The sequence below is a fragment of the Arachis stenosperma genome, chromosome 4 (assembly GCF_014773155.1).
Source record: "Arachis stenosperma cultivar V10309 chromosome 4, arast.V10309.gnm1.PFL2, whole genome shotgun sequence".
Taxonomy (NCBI): domain Eukaryota; kingdom Viridiplantae; phylum Streptophyta; class Magnoliopsida; order Fabales; family Fabaceae; genus Arachis; species Arachis stenosperma.
Genome location: NC_080380.1, coordinates 143,544,893 through 143,560,409, shown reverse-complemented (window position 1 = coordinate 143,560,409; position 15,517 = coordinate 143,544,893). Strand labels below are relative to the sequence as shown.

The 15,517-nt window shown below is 31.4% G+C and overlaps 3 protein-coding genes across 7 annotated transcripts; 2 read left to right on the top strand and 1 right to left on the bottom strand.

Moving 5' to 3' along the window:
- Nucleotides 1-2,265: 2,265 nt before the first annotated feature.
- Nucleotides 2,266-5,902, top strand: LOC130976309 (homeobox-leucine zipper protein HAT3-like). Of its 3 annotated transcripts, none has more exons than XM_057901141.1 (4): nucleotides 2,266-2,726; nucleotides 3,267-3,598; nucleotides 3,685-3,764; nucleotides 4,979-5,902. In XM_057901141.1, exons 1-4 carry the CDS (start codon nucleotides 2,552-2,554, stop codon nucleotides 5,319-5,321), a joined length of 930 nt encoding a protein of 309 aa, XP_057757124.1. In that variant the 5' UTR covers nucleotides 2,266-2,551; the 3' UTR covers nucleotides 5,322-5,902. The 3 variants fall into 3 exon arrangements, with proteins under 3 accessions (XP_057757124.1, XP_057757123.1, XP_057757122.1); XM_057901140.1 differs by having other exon boundaries at nucleotides 3,264-3,598; XM_057901139.1 differs by having other exon boundaries at nucleotides 3,225-3,598.
- A 3,036-nt stretch (nucleotides 5,903-8,938) lies between these two features.
- LOC130973683 (uncharacterized) lies at nucleotides 8,939-11,958 on the top strand. Of its 2 annotated transcripts, none has more exons than XM_057898312.1 (2): nucleotides 8,939-9,114; nucleotides 9,412-11,958. In XM_057898312.1, exons 1-2 carry the CDS (start codon nucleotides 9,012-9,014, stop codon nucleotides 11,814-11,816), a joined length of 2,508 nt encoding a protein of 835 aa, XP_057754295.1. In that variant the 5' UTR covers nucleotides 8,939-9,011; the 3' UTR covers nucleotides 11,817-11,958. The 2 variants fall into 2 exon arrangements, with proteins under 2 accessions (XP_057754295.1, XP_057754294.1); XM_057898311.1 differs by having other exon boundaries at nucleotides 8,939-10,098; nucleotides 10,198-11,958.
- A 1,245-nt stretch (nucleotides 11,959-13,203) lies between these two features.
- On the bottom strand, nucleotides 13,204-14,996 carry LOC130976372 (putative UDP-rhamnose:rhamnosyltransferase 1). 2 transcript variants are annotated; one of them, XM_057901222.1, is made up of 2 exons: nucleotides 14,614-14,852; nucleotides 13,204-14,494 (listed from the first exon to the last, which is right to left on the bottom strand). In XM_057901222.1, the coding sequence occupies exons 1-2, from the start codon at nucleotides 14,640-14,642 to the stop codon at nucleotides 13,669-13,671; spliced, it is 855 nt and encodes a 284-aa protein (XP_057757205.1). In that variant the 5' UTR covers nucleotides 14,643-14,852; the 3' UTR covers nucleotides 13,204-13,668. The 2 variants fall into 2 exon arrangements, with proteins under 2 accessions (XP_057757205.1, XP_057757203.1); XM_057901220.1 differs by having other exon boundaries at nucleotides 13,204-14,996.
- Between the last annotated feature and the right edge of the window lie 521 nt (nucleotides 14,997-15,517).

Below are 15,517 nucleotides of genomic sequence, written 5' to 3'. Positions count from 1 at the left end.
ATAAAATGTAAAATTGTTTATATAAAACTAATATAAGAAAAGTTGATGGTACGTTAGAGAGTGAAGCACACGCGCTGCCTACCACCATTGATATGGAGTTCTTAAGGGTCTGGTTGAATCCATACAAAAGAGAGCCCCACAGCTTCGCAAAATCAGGTATCTTACAACTTTTCCATAATAATAATATGCCACCCCATTGTCTATATCTTTCAACTCAATTGTCTCCTTCCAATTCTATTGCATATAATTCTTAAATTTGGAGTGCTACAAGACTATGCTAAAGGAATAAGGATATATACAATTATTCTAGTCATCGTTTATATAAACTACAAAATTAACCATTATCAACATACAATAAGATATATTCAATTATAAAAATGAGACATATTGTTGTATTTTGATTTTTGATGGCAATACTGAAGATTAGGTATATATGATGTTGAGTAATTAAACCATGAAAGTATGCTAATTTCGCCTATTACTTTGTGGATTGAGCAATGAACAAAAACTTTTGAAAAAAAAAAAAAAAACCCCTCAATTATTGTCTCCTGTAAATCCCTTGCTTCTCATATATTTTTTTAATTTTATTATTTTCTTTTATATAATCAAATATTAATTTATAGAAATTGATATTAATAGTTGAAGTAATGGTATTCATGTAATACTATTTTTGAATGTAAGATATAAATCAAATGTATTTTTAATCTTAAAAATATAAAAATATATATTTTTTTATTTTTAAAGAAAAAACAAATAGGTTTTTGGCCTTTTAGCCGTGGACATTTAAGTCCTCGACTTTCTGAAAATCTGAACATATCGATCCTTGAATCTAATTTATCTCATTTTAAATTTTTTTCATGTATGTATCCGTATATTGGCCACGTCAGTATAACGGAAGTCACGTTTAATTTTTTTGTTTAGTTTGACAAATCTAAGTGAACAAAAAAATTGATGTAAATTTTAAAAATGTCAAAAACTTAAATATATTTTCAAATTCGTAAATCAAAAAGTCAAATATCTATTTACCTTTTCTTCTTATTTTTAATTAAAAGGTCAAGAATATTCTTTCGAGGGTGTATTTTCTATTTTATAAACAAATTATTGAAATAAAACAAGAAATACCCTACACTTATGTCATCCATGACATCCAAATTCCTACACTTCGTCTTTAGCAACCCAGTTACTTATAAAACCTAAGTTATGAGAAACTTATAAATATGAATTAGGATCACTTACCAAAAAAAAAAAAATTAATGGTATTTCCTTTTTTTATTATCTTTTTCCTTTAAATTGTTATTCTGATGATGAGCTAATGTTACTCGTACATGGTATTATTATTAAAAATAATAATAATAGAGGGATAATAACTCAAAATAATTTAATTTAATTTAATATATATAATTTATGTATGTAATATATAATTACATATTTATTATATCTAATAATTTTATTTGATTATTTTACTGATAATTAAAAAATATATAATAAGATAATTTTATTTGATTATTTCTGACCAGTTTTTTATTATATTCTAATATGTTTGCATTGAAAAGGTGTTTATATGATAGTAATACTCAATTTATTTTTACCCCCAAAAAATAAACTTAAAATTTAAATAAATTGCCAATTCATCTTTTATATAAATCCTTATTTAGCTATAAACAATAAAACAATTATATAAAAAAACTATTAGTCATAAACACTGATAATTTATCTTTCAAAAAGAATTGATAATTTATAATCAAGTTTAAGAGAAAATATATATATTTATCTAAATTTTAACAATAGACATGTCATTTTATTTTTCATGATTGAGAAATTAAAGTCATTTTCTAAATGATGATTTTATTATTATTGTGGGAGTAAACTAGCATCCAAAAAATGTTGTCCCTCGTCATAACCATGATAAGGTGATGATGATGATTCCAAGCATGTCGTGTCATATCTCGTGACACAAACGTGACTATATAAACATATATTTTTCCTTTTTCCTTAATTCCACCCTTTAATTTCTGGTCAAAATTCCACTACCGAAAATGCAGCTGCTTTATATGCAACAAGTCCAACAGAACTAGTTAGTAAAAGCCAATTAAGCTCCGTTACAATCTATCAATTTTCACATCATATCATATAACTATAACTATAACTATTTCTTTAACTTAACCATGGTTAAAAATGGACCAGAGTGGTAGTGAAAAGAAAGAATCCAAAAGCATATATAGAGCTCAAAAGCCTAGGATAACCATTTAAGTCATCATTGAACCAATTTGTCACTCTGACCAAAGTCATACATAACTCTTGTACCCTCTTAATTCTTTTTTCATTTTCTTCTTCTCTTTTCTCATGTATATATACATATAGTACAACCCATCATCCTTCAAGAAATTGGAAAAAAAAAAAAGAAAAAGAAAAAAAGCACAACCACCACCCATTTTGTTCCATTTTGCTCTTTCCCCAAACAAAGAAAGACTCTTCAACCAAAACTCTTTCAAGCAGAAAACCACACATTTGTTAATTTTCTTTGTTTCTTTGTTTCTTTCTCATATAAAAAATGGGTGAGAAAGATATTGGTAATGAAGATGTGGGGTTGAGTTTGAGTTTGAGTTTGAGTTTGGGAAGAGGATGTTCTTCATCTCCGCCACCTTTGAAGCCACAAAGATCGGTTCCTATGAATAACATCAACGAGAAGAGTTCATGGAATGAGTTGTTTCAGTTATTACCACAAGGTACGAGGTTCTTGTGTTGTTTGTTGTTTCTCATCTTTTCTAATTTTTTATTATTATTTTTTGGTTTCTAGATTCCTCCGGAACTCTCTTTTCTATTTTTAAAAAGAATTTAAAGCTCTTTTTTTAGAAGAAATTTAACTTGATTTTTCTTCCTTTAAGTCCAATTTTTTTAAAACACTATTATATTTTTCTTCTTTTCATGAGTAAAGATACCACTTTTATTTGGTGAGTATGCAAATCATGCAGTCCAGAACAAAAGATATTCTATTTAATTTTCTCTGTGCTTTTATTTCTTAATTTTTTGCTTCACAAATTAACAAATAATCCATGCATTAGAAATAATATTATTTTATTTAGTTATATCTTCTATTTCAAAAACTCAATTGAATAAATTTATTTATTTAATTATTTTTCTCTATAGATTTATTCATGTATTCAATTTCCACACAAAACAATATATAATATATAAATGCCATCTGCTATTCATTTTAATTACAGCAATGCCACTGACTGAAAAACTAAACATGCAAAACGCAGTAGATAGGAGCACAGATATGAGGCCGTTATTTGGTGGAGGAATCAACATGAATTCGATGCCGTCAACGGCGGAGACTCCGCCGGATTGCAACCAGGACAACCGTGATTCATCGCCAAACAACAGCAGTTTATCAAGTGGCAGTGGCTGCAAGCGAAGCGAGAGAGAAGAGGACAATGGCGCTGCGGTTGCCGGCATCGAATTGGCGTCGTGCTCGCGGGGAAGTGATGACGAGGATGGCGGCGGCGGAGAGGCGGCGAGGAAGAAGCTGAGGCTGACGAAGGAGCAGTCGATGTTATTGGAAGAAACGTTCAAGCAGCATAACACGCTGAACCCGGTTAGTGTCTAGTGGCATATATTTGAGGGTAGTTTTGGGATTTCCTGAAATTAATTAATTAGTTTTTTTTTTAATTTAATTTTCAGAAACAAAAGCAGACATTGGCAAAGGAATTGAATCTGAGAGCCAGACAGGTGGAGGTGTGGTTTCAGAATAGGAGAGCAAGGTAAGGTTATCACTTAATGCTTTATGGGGGCATTCTCGGTAATTCATATATGATGAATTGAATTGATGATCATCATTATCTTTTAAAATTCAATTTTTTGGTCCGCTTTTTAAAATATTTATTATTATTTAATTAATTTAAATACTCATTTTTACTTATTAGTTGTTTAAAAAATTAAGAAAATTACTTACTTTCTTTTTTCTAAAAACTGAATAAATAATAATATTTAAAAAATACCTAGTTGGATTGTTTTCATTTCATACAATAAGTTGAAATAAAAAATACAAAATATAATTAGTGTTCAAATAAGGTGTGGTGTTATATCATTTTTATTGACATAATATTATCTATAATTAAATATTTTTATTTTTAACTAATAAATGGTACCGTTTGAATTGGCAAATGTGTTTTAATATGCTGAAATCAAATTGATGTGTATATATGTATGGTATAATGATAAATATGATGAGTAATGTTAACCAATCTATACTATAATGTACACAATGATTTTTAATGTAATTATTTTGTGAACCAAATACTTTTAGATTTACATTCAAATATAGTGATATAAAATTCGATCACATAAAAAAGATTACACTAATAACACATTTAAGTCCTAATAACATATATATTTCATTATTAGTACTAAGAACATGACAATATATCATCTGAAAATAAAAGAAAAAAGTACTGATAACGCATCTAAATTAAGTCCTAAGTCCTAACATATATTTCATTATTTGTACTAAAAAAACTGTTATCTTTTTTTTTTTTTTGTTTCCCACTAATTTCACGTGTGAAGTTTTGAATGAGATACACATAGACAGAGAAATGTTTTGTTCTTCCTCTTTAATTTGTAATTACTCTTTTAACTGTCCATTGTAATCAAAGCAACTTTGAGTATACTGTATATATAACTTAAAAATTAATAATGGGTTTTGACTTTTGACTTGCATCTTTGGTGAGAGTGATCAATGACGCAATTATTATTGTCATAAAGCTAAACTTTTGATTATGTGACAATTTTTTCTTAAAATAAAAACAGCATTGTCAAATATGTGTATTAATGAGGCGAATTGTACAATGATTGACATGTTAGTATTGTGGATTTGTGTTTTTTTTTTTTTATATTCAATTTATTTGGGTATAATCTGTATCTAGATTAAAAAAAAAGTAACAAACAAACTCAAATTATTTTGATCCAATAAATACAGGACCAAGTTGAAGCAAACAGAAGTGGATTGTGAATACTTGAAGAGATATTGTGAGAATCTAAGTGAAGAGAATAGGAGGTTGCAAAAAGAAGTGCAAGAGCTTAGGACATTGAAGCTATCTCCACAGCTCTACATGCATATGAACCCTCCAACAACTCTTACAATGTGCCCTTCCTGCGAGCGTGTCGCCGTCTCATCTGCCTCGTCCTCCAACTCTGCTGCCGCCTCCACCGCTCACGTGCCGGCACTACAAAGTAATTGCAACAATTCGTTGGGTCCAAACATCCAGCGGCCGGTGCGCGTCAACACTTGGCCATTTGACAGCCCAATTTCGCGGCCGTAGTGATCAATCTTCATCACTTCTCTTAAGATTCAGCATTGTGTCAAGGAAAATTTTAGTTGCTAGACAGAAATGCATCAAATGTGAAGTAAGAGAAAGATAGCACACTTAATTATTGTGGTTATTATTAGGATCAAGAATGGTTCTATTTTGGCATTGACATAAGTTTTGGTTAACTTTTCAGGATCACACTAGTGGTTTCATATGCTGATGAATAGTGTTTTTTAGCTTTTATTAGTTTAAACCTGTTTTGTTGAAAAAAATATTGAGGAAAACAGTTGCAATATACGGTGTTTTCTCATCATAGTATTATGTTGTTCCTAGAACTTGCTAAAGAAAAAAAAAAAGGTGGGGATTATGTGAATATTGGAGAGGGTGGAATGGTTGGTAAAGTATTTTAACATGATAATCAATAATTGTAATATCTCAATTAGAAATCATTATTCTCTAGTTTTGCTTATTAGAGCACTGCAATTATATTGTAGTTTTAAGATTTTTATTTTTTTAAATTTTTGTGTTATGTTTCCCTTTCTTATTGTATGGAGGCAGGGTGAGTCATACTGTGATATTTCTATTGGCTACTTTTGGTGATTGATTCTGTTATTAAAGTTGGAATTATAAGACCCAAAAAAAAAAGGTTGGAATTATGATTAAACAAGAATTGATGATGGAGGGTATGTGGTTACCCACTAATAACAATGGTTACATGACATGTGAATCTGAAAATTCCAAGTTTCCATTGGAAGCTAAACAAAGCAGAGTAGAAAGGTACCATGTGCTAAGGTTGCAGATTTTGGATCAATTGTTACTTTTTATAATTGATTGATTTCTTAACACTAAGGATAAAAGAGTGCAGAATCTAATGGAGAACTCGTAATAATAAGCTAAGAAATAAGAAAAATAAAAGAGAGTACGATTTCTAACCTTAAGGTAATAAATATATAGATCTCTCATTTTATAAACTCCTCATTCTTTCTTACTTTCTTTGATGTGGGATTAATTTCATACACTCCTCATACTTACAAGTTACAACATTATCATAATACACAGAAAATTTTAGATTGTATCATAACAAGCATATTGATGAATGATTTCCAAGTTGTCACCTCAAAATTTTAGATTGTATCCATAACAAGTAACAAAAATGTTTCAATTTCGACATTAAAAAAAAGGGTTTCAATTTGTTACCATACTTCTCTTAGATCTCAATAATGAATCGAAAACCATACATATTATTGCTGAAGCATCCACATATTTCAACTATTTCTATGATCACTAAGAGAGGGACAAGTCTTTTGATGAGACTGTGACAGTGGTTGCTTTTCTGTAAATACTTGGACTTGGCCAGTTGGACATGATCAATTGTTGGCAGTACATTATTTTTGTTTGGTAAGACATCATTATTTTCCTCTCCACATGTTTGTATCTGTTGTTGTTACATGATGCATCAAACCCTTTTACTTAGTCATTATCGGTAGTGACTATGTCTCCAGAGGAGTTGGTAACTTTCATGTGGTTTTTGTCTTCTTAGTGTATAGCCACTTTGTGGTACCAAAATTCATAGAGTAAATAGACAAAAATATATATGAAAAATTTGCAGTTGGAGAAAAGTATACATAAAATATCATAAATATTAAAATATATTCAAAAGATTATTTTTGATAGACAAAAATGTCATGCCCTTAACAGGTTTATAAGATTTAAGGTGTACTTTTGTCCATCGAAATAAATCTTTCCAGTACTTTTATCCACCACAAATATTTTTATGTGTATTTTTGTTTATTTACTCAAATTCATATGTATACTATAACACTCATTATTTTGAAATTTTTGTTTATTTGGAATTTGAGTGAAATTTATGTAATTTCCTTCATTTATCCAATTTACACTCTGTATATTTTTATTTTCAATCATGTTATATGTTACATTTATAGAAAATTAGCTGTTAAATTAGTTATTTATATAAAATATATATTAGAGTATAAAATACAAATTAAAAATAAGTTAAACAATATGTATATTTATATACAATAATATAGTAGCTGATTTTTAAAGTACACATAGTATTTTTGTATTTTTTGCATATATTATTAATAAAGAACAGATAATTATCATGGTTATTTATGACAATAGAACATGATGGTTTACGGGAAATTACTAATCTAATTAATTATTAATAACATATTTTGTTTGGTTAATTAATTAACAAATAAAAATCCCATACATATTTATTATTGCATTATTTGAGAGCTACATGTCATGCCAACTGTGATCTATAGGATACCCTTCTGGATCATCAATTCAATTTGTCTTAGTTCTCTTTTGCTTTGGTGATATTCGATATGCAAAGTTCCTATACCAAAATTATTGTACCATTGGGGAGATTAATGATATGAGATGTGCTTCTATGTTCCTAGATATGTCTCCATCCTAAAATTCACAACATTACTTCTATGATAAGTGCAGACGTAATGTTATGCCTCTTATGGTCTGGGCTTACAATGGCCCAAGTTCTATAAACTTCTTAAAGTTTCAAAGAAAAATGCAAAGTACCAAAGCCTATAGTATAAAAAAGCCCAAACCCAAAAAAAGGAAAGCAGAGATAATGTTGGTCCAAAAAATACAAGTAAAAGCATAGTAATTGTTTTCCTTCACATACTTTGAGCCTTTGATAAAAACCTTTATAAAGTAAACCAAGTTGGGTTGGTCTAGTGGTTAGCTCATTAGTCCGCTAAAGTAAGTGTCGGATGTTTGAATCCCCCCTTGGACATGTAGCAACCCATTGGCCAGCGACAAACCTTTAAATGGAGCTCAGTACCGCGACAGATTAGTTATTAACCTGTCGGATTGAGGGATACCGTAGGAAAAAAAACTTTATAAAGTGTGCTTCTAATCCATGATATTACATTAAGAAAAATTATACTATTTCAGCTTTTTCCATAAAATAAAAATTAACTAAAAATAACAAAAACTTTTTTAAAAAAAGCGAAGGTAATTAAATCAATAAAAGTTAAATCTAAGATAATAGTTGAATAGAAAAATTTAAAAATTTACATGAAATTGGAATAATAAATCAAATACTTAAACCATGAAATTTTAACATAATTTAAATATTGAAATCTTATAATTTAGTAGAATTTTTAGAATTGCTAAAAAGGTTTTAGAAAGTAAGTTAAATAAACTATGTAATAATTTACGATTATATTAAGTGGACGTTAAAATCAGTTACTAAAATTATTTTTTAGTATAAAATATATATTCAAAATAAATTAAATAATATATATATTTATACAGAAATATATAATAATTGATTTTAGTGATTAATTTTAATATAAAAATAATATTTTTAAATAATTTATGTGGACTTTATAATGTCCTTCTAGAATACTTCTATAAATAAAAATATAAATAAAAAGCAACCTTGATAATGGCACCCGAAGACCCAAATCTACGGCACTATGTTAATGTTGTTTTTTTTTTTCTTTGTTTTTTTGAAAGATATGTTAATGTTGTTTTTAATATTTAACAAAAACAAAAATAATCTGAATCTTTTTCTTTTCAAAATGCCAACCTTGTCCCTTTGTTTCTCTCTGGATTCACCCTTTGTTTCTTTTCTTCAAAGTCTTCCTTGCTTCACTCACTCATTCCCAATTTCTTTCACACAAACACCACCGAGCTTCCATTCCTTCATCAATGGCGGATTCCACCGCCACCCCTTACACAACCACTAAACCTCATTCCCCATTCACCTCAAGGATCCACCATCCAAAGCCTTCTACCACCATCACCAGAAAAGGTAAGTCTTGCTCTGGTTTCATCCTCAAATGTATCTTCTTGTCACTCTTTCTCGTTGCTCTCCCACTCTTCCCTTCACAAGCCCCTGACTTTGTGAGCCAAACCATACTCACAAAGTTTTGGGAGCTTCTCCACCTTCTCTTTGTTGGAATTGCTGTTGCTTATGGCTTGTTCAGTAGAAGACACAATGTAGATTTAGAATTTGAGCCGTCACAAATTGATACAACTCAATCTGTTAGTAATAGTTTTGATAGTGTACCTAGTTCTTATTATGTGCCTAAGATGTTCCCTGATTCAGAAATTTCTGGTGGTGATGAGACTGAAAATCTTGATCCATGTGTTGTTGGGTATGATGATGACAAGAGAGTTGTCATGAATTCTTGGGATGCTAATCAGTATTTTGAAAATGCTGGTGCTGTTGGTGTTTTAGATGAACAGTACAATAAGCCCCAATTGCAAGATTCTAGTGCTGATGGTGGTTTTGGTTATTCTGTTGGATATGATGGGAACAATGTGGTTCAATCTTGGAATTCTGAGTACTATCATAGCGGGTCGCTGGTCATGGTTGCTCAACCATACAAAAGCATAGGTGACTTTGGTGGTCAAGTTGATGGTTATAGGCCTCTTGGGCTACCGGTTCGAAGTTTGAGATCGGTTCCTAAAGAGGTTGATGGTAATGGTACTAGATATGCCAATGAAAGTGATTCTAGTAGGGTTTCATCAAAGGGTTCGGATAAGGGTAGAGATAGGGAGTTTGGGGATCTGGGAGCTTCCAATTTGGATAATAGATTCAATGCTGGTAGTGGTGGAGCCTCTGCTTCTCCGATCCCTTGGAATTTGAGGCCTAGAAAGGTGGAAAGGGAAAAGAGGCATGACAATGTAAGCCATCCTTTGCATTTTAGGCCTCTTTCGGTTGATGAAACTAAGTTTGAAGCGTTTGGTTCGAGGTCCTTACAGTCTTCAATGTCGTTTTCTTCCCTTCCCGGTATGTATTCTTCCTTTGATTCAATTCCACTGGACAATATGAACTTTCAGGAGGAAGAAATGAACAAAAGGGAGACTTCTTTATATGTGCCTGCTTCAGAGAAAATGAATTTTCAAGAGGAAGATACAATGCCAAAGACTTCTTATGTGCCGCCTGCTGTAGAAAATATGAGTTTCCCAGAGGAAGATAAGAGACAAAGGAAGACTTCGTTTGTGCCAGCCTCTCAAATTGCAAATTTCCATGAAGAGGATACAGGGCAAAGGAAGAAATACTATGTGCCTGCTTCTGAAAATTCGAATTTCAAAGAGGTAAATTCGGGAAAGAAGATCTCCCAAGCATCTTCTTCGAGAAACAGAAGGGTGAAAACTAAAGGAAAATATGCTGCCGTTTCTTATCCTTTGAATTTCAGGCCAATTCCAGTTGACGAAACTCCGAATGAATCACATGGTTCACAGCCTTTCCAGTCCATGGAACCATTCACTTCCCACACAAGTATGCATTATTCCTTGGGTTTGAGTTCATCAGATAACATGAACGTCCAACCGGAAGATATGGAACAACAGAAAACGTCTCCTGTTCATGTATCAGAGAATATGAATTTCAAAGAGGAAGAAATGGAGCAAATGAAGATTCCATATGTGCATGACTCTGAAGATGTGAATTTCCAAGAGGAAGATATGGAACAGCAAAAGACTTCTTGTGTGTCTGCTTCGGAAAATACAAATTTCCAAGAGGCAGAATCAGGAAAGGTTACCGAGGCGTCGTCTTCAAGAACTGCGAGGATGGGAGCTAAAGGAAAACGTCCAGCTGTTTCTCATTTAATGCCAACATCTGAAACACAATTTGAATCACTCAGTTCGAGGTCTTTCCAGTCTACCGGATCTTTCTCATCTAGAGCTTCCTTAGATTCTGTTTCTTCCGAAAACATGAACTTGCAGAGGGAAGATTTAGCAGAAAAGAGAAGTCCTCATGGTTCTTATTCAAATTCATCATCACCTCAAGCTAGAAGTGACGGTGAAACTTCACTGCGACCATCTCATGCTCATGCTCGTGGGTATAGTATTGGTTCTTTGCTAGAAGATGACATGAAGAGTGATATGAATGATGACTTGGGGAATCTAATGGGGAATCCAGGCGATCGGCCGGAGAACAAAAAATTAGGGATGCATGCTTTGCGGTTAGACTCAGGAGAGCCTACAAGCCTTGCAAAATCTTCATCGAGGGGAAAATCGGTTAGAACTAGAAGAGCAGGTGGATTGACTTCATGGGCAATGAGAGTGGGAGAAACACCTAGCAAGCAAACCGATGAAAAGGTCGAAAAGAAGCCGAGTATTGTTGAGTCAGTACCAATGAGAAAAGATAAAGTGAAAGTTGATGAAGTTGATCTTTCATTGAAAGAAATCAGTAAGAAAAGTTTAGAGTCTTATCCTCCTAAGCCAGAGTTTGTATTTTCTAGTCATCTTAAGAGAGATAAACCGGAACCATCCAAGAAAGTGTCCAATGAAGATTTGGATATTGATCTTGATCTTGAGGATGTTCAGATGAGCTCAGATGATGAAAGGATGTCTGAATGCATCAACGATTCGGGACTGGATTCTGAAGTGGACAAGAAAGCAAGCGAATTTATAGCTAAGTTCAAAGAGCAGATTAGACTTCAGAAATCAGGGTCAGTTGAAAGATCAAAAGGACAAAGGATCATGGGAAACTATATCAGGTGATTTGTAAAACTATTGTACTCCAATTGTTTCATTGAGCTTTTTTCATTTTGGATTTTTCTTTTCTTGATTTTGTGTAATCAACGAAGTTCCAATTCTGTTATTTTGTGGAAGCAGGTATTCCACTTAATTTATTCACATACAACTAATATATTTCTTTCTTATTTTGGTTTTGGTGCCATGGTTTCTTTCTCAAGTTAAAATTCATCATTTGCATTGTGTTTCTGCAACATAATTAAGTAGTGCATATTGCTTCTGGAAACCTTAAAATAGTGTATAAACACATCTTTATGTGATTGTTGAAATCTTGTCTTGTGCTGTCACCTAACATAGTTAAACATTTTAGGGGATTTGATCCTTTATAAATTTGTGTGAGGCTGTTAATTTCTTGTATTTTATTTATGATTTATAGAAAAAAAATCCATTTAAATTAAGTTTGCATTGCTTTCAATAATAATAATAATAAAAAGGTGCCAGTTGACATAATATCCTTCACCATACACATAATAGAATTTTAAAATATTTGATTGCTTAAAAATGCAAGACTTAATGGGCAAGAGACTAAGACTAACCATGTGGCTTAAGCAAGGTTTATGTTTAGTTAGGATCTTACAATAAAGGAGAAAGGAAAAGGGAAAGTGAGGCAAAGGATGTGAGTAGAAGACCCTCTTTGCCACTTATTCCAAATGAACACTTGGAAGATAGCATATTTTGTATTTGATTGGAAGGGAAAAGCAGAGATTCCATCTCTCCGGGGAAATCAAAATAAATATTATTTTAAACATAAAGGAAATTATTTCAGATGATAAAGAATTCAGAATTTAAAGGGTAGCACATGTTGTATTTATTTATGATTTCTAAAATTAATAATTATGCTATCATAATATATAATACAAAACACAATATTTCAAAGGATAATGTTATCCTTTAAACATGTCTTCATGTGGTAACCTTTATGATTAAGCATTTTGTGTTAAAGGTTTATGCAATGTTATTAGCTTGAAGAGCAATGCTGTGTTGTGTGGCTCTTCTCACGTTAAGCTGACGTGGCAACTTTCAATTGGTACTATAAAGTTAATTTATCTGAAACATTATTTGCTGAAAGTTAATTTTTGTTGTCTTCTGCTAAACCATGTTCAATAATTAAACCTCGGATTGGATGATTTGTAGAAAACTGTTATAAATAGTAGAAGCTAGGACCTATTATTATATTCAAATATAAAAATATATACTGTATTTTCCTGAAGTATATAGAATTTAAACAACCTCTGGTACTTCAATTATTTTTCTCATTTTATAATATATTATTGTACTATATTATTTCATATAAAAATAAAAGGGAACTTTGAAGCAACGTTTAAGTTGTTATGTGATCTCAAGGTCAGAGATTCAAGCTGTGAAAATAGCCACTGATTTAATTATCTTACATCTTTTGGTGAGCTCTTTTTTCCAAATCCTGCACTAACTTGTCCCCCAAATTGTATATATATATATATAATTACCAACAAATTTAAATGAACTTACATGTAGATCTCTCAATAGTACATGAAAGAGCAAAATCAAAACCAAATTATAAATAGATGATGTTACAATTTCACAATATAAACTTTAGAGTAGAAACTCACATGCAATTATTTTTATGTAAAGTTAATATGAAAAGCTGTTAAAAAGTAATTTAGTCAAACATATCGAATTAACTAACGATTTTCAATTGTTAACTTCATATTAAGACGTTTGCATGTGAATCTCTACCTCACTTTATTCCACTAATTTCAGATGCTAAAGCTTAACAAGCAGAGGAACCTTCTCTTGACGTAATTATTGTAGGAACCAAGAGCTTAAGACATAAATATGATCAAGCTGGTCCATGAATTTCCATATAATGAACAAACTCATCTATGTACCTCTGATGCAACTCTTTGTCCCCAATTATCTTGCGCATTTTCTCAGCATGACTTCTATAAATGTTCCCTGCATCTTCCATCATCACTGATCTCAATGCCTTAGCCAATGAATCTCTAGTGAATTTCCCATCATGTTCATTTCTAGGCACTCTTACTCCCACCATTTTTTCTTCCATAACTCTAGCAACTAACCCTTGTTCATTTTGGAATGGCAACAAAATAAGTGGACATCCAAATTGAAGAGACTCAATCACAGAGCTCCAACCAGAATGACTCAAGAATCCTCCAACAGACTTATGTGCTAAAATTTTTAACTGTGGTGCCCATGTGTTCCATATGATTCCTCGTTTATATTTCGATTCGATTGAACTACCAGTATTAGGACCATTTTTCCTCTTCAAAATCCAGAAAAAGGAAAAACCAGTTAATTCTAGTCCCATAGTTATCTCAGTGAATTCTTCATCAGTTATTGTTACCTCACTTCCAAATGCTACATATATTACTGACCCTTTCTCATGTTCATCTAACCACTTACGAATTGTGTTCCAATTTTCATCCTCAGTACTATTTTCATTATCATCTACTGAGGGTGGCAACAATCCAACAGGAAAAACTGGTTTCTTTAACAAATTTCTAATGGAATTTATAGACTCACCTTCAATCTCCATGCAACTTCTTATAGCAGTAAAGGCCGAGCCACGGTTGGTTTCTTGGATTCGAAATGCATCTGAAACGCTGAAATCTTTCTCTTTAGCTAGGAGACGTTGGAATGTAACCCTGTAGGGTTCATTAGTGGTGTCACTAGTCTCATTTTGAATGATATTTAAACAGAAAGATGCACCTGATGCACTGAAAATACAGAAACTGATGCATAAGATGCCAAGCTTAGAAGATACCGGGGGTAACCAAAAAGGTGCAAAGTCATATATGAGCCAATCTGGTGTAGATCTCTCAAGAAACTTAGTCAACGGTTCTTCAAGACCGTCAAAAGCTTTCTTGAGATATGGTTCTATGTGTTGTGGAATGTCCATAGTTGATTCTGCATTTTGAGGGAGATTTTCTACTTGGGGCAATGGAAGTTCTATGAATTCTACAAAAGGTTGTAAATTTGAAGGTAGTTTAGGGAGGCGTTTGATGTTTCTAGGTGTGGAAATGAATGAAATTTTGTGACCCTTTTGAGCTATGAGTTTTGCAAGCTCATAGAATGGAAGGATGTGACCAAAAGCAAGCCATGGAAACACAGCAATGTGAAGCTTCTTAGGTTGATCGGCCATGGTAGGAATACTGATTTGTTAATGTGTGTATCTTTGACTAATAAACTATATATATAAAGTCACCGAACAAAAAATAAATAAATATATATATATATAGAGAGAGAGATATTAAGGATACAATCAGTTAATCATCAATTCAATTTTTTTAGTGTAATTTTTTTTAATTTAATAATTTAACAATATACATTAACTCAATTTTTTTAATGTAATTTCTTTAATTTAATAATTCAACAATATACTTTTTAAACATTAATGATTAATTAATTAACTAATAATAAAAATAATAAATTCTGATCACCTTTTAGCATTTTTTAATACATAATTAACATTAATTACATAACATATTAAAAGGGTATTAATGATATTATTAGATTTGAATATATAACATAATTAATTGACATTAATGAAAACTTATTAACAAATCTCATAATATATTTTACCCAAAATGAAAATTCTTGTAATTATTGACAAATCATCAAATCTCAAAGTTAATTTTTACTAGTTTCTTTAAATCACATTGAAGACA

Bases quoted from the DNA above. Each gene is read 5' to 3' on its own strand.
- LOC130976309 (XM_057901139.1), top strand. From the start codon at position 2,552: ATGGGTGAGAAAGATATTGGTAATGAAGATGTGGGGTTGAGTTTGAGT. The intron at 2,727-3,224 runs GTACGAGGTTCT...TTTTAATTACAG, and splicing joins GTTTCAGTTATTACCACAAG to CAATGCCACTGACTGAAAAA. The intron at 3,765-4,978 runs GTAAGGTTATCA...CAATAAATACAG, and splicing joins TTTCAGAATAGGAGAGCAAG to GACCAAGTTGAAGCAAACAG.
- LOC130973683 (XM_057898311.1), top strand. From the start codon at position 9,012: ATGGCGGATTCCACCGCCACCCCTTACACAACCACTAAACCTCATTCC. The intron at 10,099-10,197 runs GTATGTATTCTT...TGCCTGCTTCAG, and splicing joins GTCGTTTTCTTCCCTTCCCG to AGAAAATGAATTTTCAAGAG.
- LOC130976372 (XM_057901220.1), bottom strand. From the start codon at position 14,991: ATGGCCGATCAACCTAAGAAGCTTCACATTGCTGTGTTTCCATGGCTT.